The sequence below is a fragment of the Lytechinus variegatus genome, chromosome 15, assembly GCF_018143015.1.
Source record: "Lytechinus variegatus isolate NC3 chromosome 15, Lvar_3.0, whole genome shotgun sequence".
In the NCBI taxonomy this organism is placed as follows: Eukaryota; Metazoa; Echinodermata; class Echinoidea; order Temnopleuroida; family Toxopneustidae; genus Lytechinus; species Lytechinus variegatus.
This window is the reverse complement of record NC_054754.1, coordinates 12194149-12200273: the sequence shown is the minus strand read 5'-3', so window position 1 is coordinate 12200273 and position 6125 is coordinate 12194149. Positions and strand designations below refer to the sequence as shown.

General features: G+C 37.6%; 1 protein-coding gene across 2 annotated transcripts in view; it reads left to right on the top strand.

Annotated features, from left to right (window-relative positions):
- Positions 1 to 4156: 4156 nt before the first annotated feature.
- Positions 4157 to 6125, top strand: part of LOC121428514 (dolichyldiphosphatase 1-like) — a 28558-nt gene continuing 26589 nt past the window's right edge. For both annotated transcript variants that reach the window (XR_005971805.1, XM_041625190.1), the window contains exon 1: positions 4157 to 4392. Coding sequence is in view for 1 of the 2 variants with exons in the window: in XM_041625190.1 (XP_041481124.1) it covers positions 4305 to 4392 (88 nt within the window). In the remaining variant the exon portion in view is untranslated. The remainder of the gene's footprint in view (positions 4393 to 6125) is intronic.

Genomic DNA, 6125 nt, shown 5'->3' with positions numbered 1-6125 from the left:
ATACATTTTCCTTATAATATTCCCCAGACTACATATCTTGTCATATCCTCAATCTCTAATGGGTTTACCTCTTGACTGTCCTTCCAACCAGTGCTATAAACCTGGTTAACTGCATGGTTTTCATTTTCGAATGATCAGAGTTACCCACCAATTTGAATTTTAGTTCAGATTTGGACATTATCTGTCTTTCTGAGTATTCAATTCACTTTTTCTCATTTCAAGTTCAAAGGTCACAAGAGGGTTAGTAACCCTGACCTGAACAGAATGTGAAATAACCCTAATTCACTGTGGTACAAGACAGGTCATTTAGAAATTATCTTATCCTATCATGCTGTACACTGTAAAGTTGTAGTTTAATTTTGGTATCTTTCATTGTACTTCTTGCATCTTTTGTTTGATTCAACCTCATGTGGGTATTCAATCTGTGAGAATTTATAAGCGTTTGGGCAATGAAAGGACATTCGCACAATTTTGTTTTCCTTATTATTTACTTCACGTCATGAACTATATAATCATCATGGTATTTTGTTTAATATATCAGTATGTTTTATTGAACTTGAACGCAGTCACAGTATATTTAAGTGGTCCACATTGATTGGAAAATTTGTATACTGGAAAAAAGAATGTTGAAAAGAGTGGGAAAATGCAGCTGAAGAAGATTATATCACATGACATTTACGTATGAACTATATCAAAGCAGATACAAATTGTAACATGAATCACACAATCATCCCCTAAAAAAACAGATCTGTGTAGTTCTTACATTTATCTGTTTGCATATTTCTACTCCTCATTGCATTTCTGTCAAAGCTGTTTCCTTTGTTAGTTTGCTATTAAAAAATCAGTCTTTTTTTATATGCTACTTTGATGTTGATTTGGATTGGACGGACCAAATGGGATGGTAATGGAAATGGAGCTTTTCAATGTGTGAATGTCTGTCTTATCTCTTTGGCCTGTATTCTGAAGTCAGGTTTAACTTAAACTTGGGTTTAAAGTTGTGGTTTAAGTATGGACAGCCAATTGTTACATAATCACTAACAGTAGAGATATCATACTTCAGCTCATTCGGGTCTCAAATCATTCATAATAGTGTAGGAAGTATAAATAGATGATTGCCTTCACCAGCGATTAATCAGGAAAGAGCACAGTAAACATAGGAAATATGCAACTTAATTTTTTTTTAAATACTTTTGGCTTCCCATGCTTAAACCACAACTTAAACCTGAGTTTAAGTTAAACCTGCTATCAGAATACGGGCCTTTGTTTTAAACAGCAAGTTAAAGAAATTTATCAGCTATATGTAGTTTTAATCTTATTCAACTAATGGTACCAAGTCTATATTATCCTGTTGCTATGGTTTCACCTTGAAATTCAAATGCATGCATTATTTATTAGAGTTTCCTTCTTTCAATTTATCATCTACAATGACAGTATTCATTTACTAGAAACAGATGTTTGCATTTTTCTTCTTTGGTTGTTTGGGAGAGTGTCTGCAAACAATACCTTCCAAATATGATCTGTTCCATAAACAAAACACTATGCATTATTATTTTGAAAGAAATGATCATATTTGTGATCATATGAAGAAGGGGGGGGGGGTCGGTAGTGTTTGTTTTGATGGTTTGATCAGAATGCAATTATGCATGTATAATGGTATTATAAATGATGTATACCTTTTCTGTATGTGTTTGACCTTTTTGTATGTGTTATGTATGCAAAATTACCAACATTTCATAAGACATTTTCTTTTCCTTTTGGATTGATTTTCTTATTTCATAAATAAGCCATTAATACCAGCTGAAAAAAATGTTTTGTATGGGTTATGTTCTCACCATGGTGTATGTACATTTTTTCATCTGTATATATAGTGATGTTTATTTTTGCCAAATAATTTCCATTCATGATCCAAAGGGAAAAAGAGATTTTTTTTTGAGGGGGACTTCAGTCAGTGTTTAAATGGTACATTTTTTTATGTGTCTATTGTTTTCTTTTGAGATTTTTTTTTAGACCATGGTTTGGAAAAGGAACCATTTCATTTACTGTTATGTGTACAGATGATCAACATTAATAAACCAGAGTTATTTTTACTTGTGCATTTATGTCATGTTTTCTTTTATTTTGCTGTTTAAGATTTTTATTATATATCATAGGATGATTTCTTTTGCCCTGATTATTTTTTTCAATATCAGAAGACAAATATCTATGGTTTTTGTCCCTTCCTGTTGGGCATGCACGATATGACAATACTCAAATTGTTTGATAACTACTGTTTGCAGTTCAGTAATAATTGATGATTTTAATTTCCAATATTTTTTATCACGCTCATAACAAACAATGTCTCAAAATGCTGAAGAAAAGGAATTTCTGCTAAAAATTAAGTTTTGAATTTATAGTGAACTGTAGAAGTATATTTGGTAAAATAGCATCACTTCTTTAATTTTGCGAGAGCAAGCATAGGTCATCAATACAATTCCCCAACTGCAATCAACTAACAACAGCTGGCCATAAAAACAATAATAATAATGCAGTTCTTGTATAGTGCATATCGCATTATGTCATAACGTCCCTATGCGCTTCCAAAGGACATGGATATTATTACCCTGGCTTTAGCCCCGCAGCCTTTTACAGCACGGTGGCATTTCAAGGAATAAATTCCTGCCAGGTACCATTCATCTCACCTGGGTTGAGTACAGCACAATGTGGATGAATTTCTTGCTGAAGGAAATTATTATGCCATGGCTGGGATTCGAACCCGCGACCCTCCTGTTTCAAAGTCAGAAGACTAATCCACTGGGGCACAATGCTCCACATATACATGTAGTAATCTAACTCTCCAGGGTAGCAAGGCAGTTTGTAAAGTCATGCACAACTTTGTGAATAACTGGAATGTTTGTAGTTTCTATATTTCCTCTATTCATGTCTGTCATCTATTATCAACAGGGTAGCTGCCCCATCAGAATTAAAAATACTGTTATACTCGGTGGGGGGGGGGGCAGCTAAGTAAAAACTCAATAATGCAGTTTCATGCATAAAGTCGTGCATAAAATCATTTGTAACTTCCAAACAGCTTTGTGAAATTGCCCCGGGACATAAGAAATGGAGCCTTAAAGTGTCGGACATGTAAGAGGCTGAATTTTGCTTTATATTCACTAGCTCTGCCAGGAGAGTCTAATCTTGCATGGACTAAACCCACTTGGTCTTCTATCGATGTGGTCTAATTACTGATTGGGTGCATCTTGGTCGAGTGGTTATGACTCGTCTTACAATCTGAGGGACGTGGGTTTGATTCATAGCCTGGGTGTGTTTTACCCACATTGTGCTGCACTCAACCCAGGTGAGGTGAATGGGTATCTGATGTGAAGAAATTCCTTGGATGCTTGAGCGCCCAGGCAGCCTGGCTAAAGCTGGGGGAATAATGCAGGGTCCGTCGGGAGAACTGAAGTGGCTACCCTAGGTAAATATGCTATTATGATTATTATGACTACTGCGACTAGGTCCAATGCTCAGTCTAATTTCCGATTCGCCTACTTCGTATTCATACCTTTGTCAAATCTGGTTCCTTGAAAATTCATCCTACCACATAGAAATGTACGACCAAATGGATATTAGACAAATGGGGACTAAATGGAAATGAGACAATTGCAAAGGCAATTGACCAAATAGTGAGTTTTTTTTTTCTTTTTAACAAGATTTTTCATTTTTCCATTTATTATTAGAAAAACTTGGTTTAACTTATACAGTTTTTTGTTTTGTTTTGGATGCTGTAAACAATCTTTTATCAGATGATGTACATACACTTGCACACTGCACTTCACCAGTACGACAATACACCAGACGATGGCCTCTAATGTTTCCCAAAGAAGAAGAGTATTAAAGAACACTGATTTTAAATGATTAATGAGACCATATATGGGATGAGACACACAAAAAAAGATTAAAGAAAAACATATTGATAATTTAATCAATTAATAAATAAATGTATATAATTAAACAATTCGGGGCAGGTAAAACAAAGAAAAACTGGTCTTTGCATTTGCAGTCTGAACATTTTTTTTAGATTTTATTGTTAGACAGATCAGTGGATGAATTTTGTCTAAACTGGCAAGGACTGCTTGGGCCCCATTTCATTTTTTTTTTTTTTTTTACATCGCAATATCGCGATCGGTATATGGTGATAATCGATAGACGCGAGTTGGCCGAAGTCGACGACTGTGATTTGCTGTTCGGACTTTTAAATTAATGTCGTATTAATCTCGCCTGAAAGCTCTAGAAGGATCTTCTTGTTTCCAGTCATTTTTGCCAATATGGCAGATCATTGCCAAGCCACGGATGATGAATTTGATGCTGTTAAATGGAAGGCAATCTCCCTGACTTTCGTCGAATATCCCGACGGTACGTATGGCGACAACAGGGATGAGTGGGTGTGTACGTGTGGCTGCATGCAGTGTGTGAACAATCTTGCAGTAGCAATGCAGTGCCGCTTCAGACCAGTGCCTGCCCAGAGTCGCCCGGCGCCCCCGGCCCGGTACATGTAGCTCGCTACCCACTCTAGCCAGGCCAAGTGTGAAGCCCGAGGGCGAGGCAGTGACTGCATGTCTGAGCTGAATTGAACTATTCACAAAAAAAATTGTCATAAAATGCAGCCATTCTCATCAAAATCCCTGAATCGTGTGTAAAGTGAGTGGATGCGAAGACATGAGGCACTATTTTTTTTTTTCAATTCAGAAAATGCCTGGCCAAGGACCTTGCCAAGGACCTTGCCAAGGCAAGGCCAATTAAGCCAAGCCCAACTTAAGGTTTTTCCAAGAAAAACACATTTCAATTATTATTTCTTTCATTTTTTAACGAGATTTTTGGCACGTATACTTTCTCATAAGAATATTAGAAACATCAACTGAAAGTTATTGTGAACTAAAAAGAAATTAACGTTAAATCTTGGGGTGCGTAGACATCGGGAGTCGGGGGTATGTGCCGCGGAGGGGACCCCCATTTTTACACTCAAATATCCGTTTCAAGGCATAGCATTTTTGCCTTGTTGAGAAAAAGAACAAAGAAAGCCGCTCCAAGCCATAGCATTTTCTTCTTATCGAGAAAAAAGAAGAGAGAAATCCGCTCCAAAGCTTCGCATGTTTTTCGTTACGCCGCTCTGATCGTTTTGAATGAGCTGCAATTTTGGTGAAAAGCGGCCGCAGAGCTCCCCGGCGGAGGCCGCGCTAGCTGCATCATGCACGCATGACCGTTCCGTAGCACTCATTCAATGAACAAGGTTATAATATAACCTTGTTCTCAGTTATATCTCCATGTGTGGCCAAATAAGGGTGGCAATGTTTGGCTTATTTGCTCTTTCTTTGGGGCAAATGCTTGATTTTTTTACACTGACAGTTTTCATTACACCTATTTTTCATACTACTTTGCTCTTATTTCAATTTGATGCTTTAAATCATTTTTTTCTTAATTAAAAATAGAGATCAAAAAATGAAAATTTTCTTGCCATATTACTTTCCACCAATAGAGGGCGTACACAAAAATATGCCAAAAATTCAAGTTTTTGAGTGCTCTGGTGAATACAAAAATTATTCCCAAGTTACTAATGAAAAATGAATTGCAACTGTATGAAAATTAGTAATTTTGGTCACAAAAGTGATATTTTAATGATTTTTTGAAGTGTGTGCTCTGTACAACATTGGCATACCATAGTCCTACCTGTAGATTCACCACAGGCAGGGTGGTAGCAGTGAACAAGTGTTCCGTAGGGATGCATACGCGCTCACACGCTGGCGATCCGTTCCAAGGACCCCCGTTTTCACAAACATTTGTCGTTCCGTAGCCCGTTCCGATTACCCTCCTTTTTACAATAAGCCCGCTCCAAGGCCCCCGTTTTTTGTCTCGCCCGCGGCACACCCCCACCACTTTTTTCAGAGCTACCAAGTCTCACGCATTGTGCGTGAGACTCACGCATTCAGGGTCCATTTCACGCATGGCACCCATTTTTCTCACGCATCGGGACCCGACAGAAAAAAAAGAGAAAAAGTAGCATTATTCGCCAGATTATACGACTGGCCGACTGCCTTCGCGTCTAGCCCGGCACGCCAGACGAATCAAAAGTGCAGTCAGCGCACAGCGCT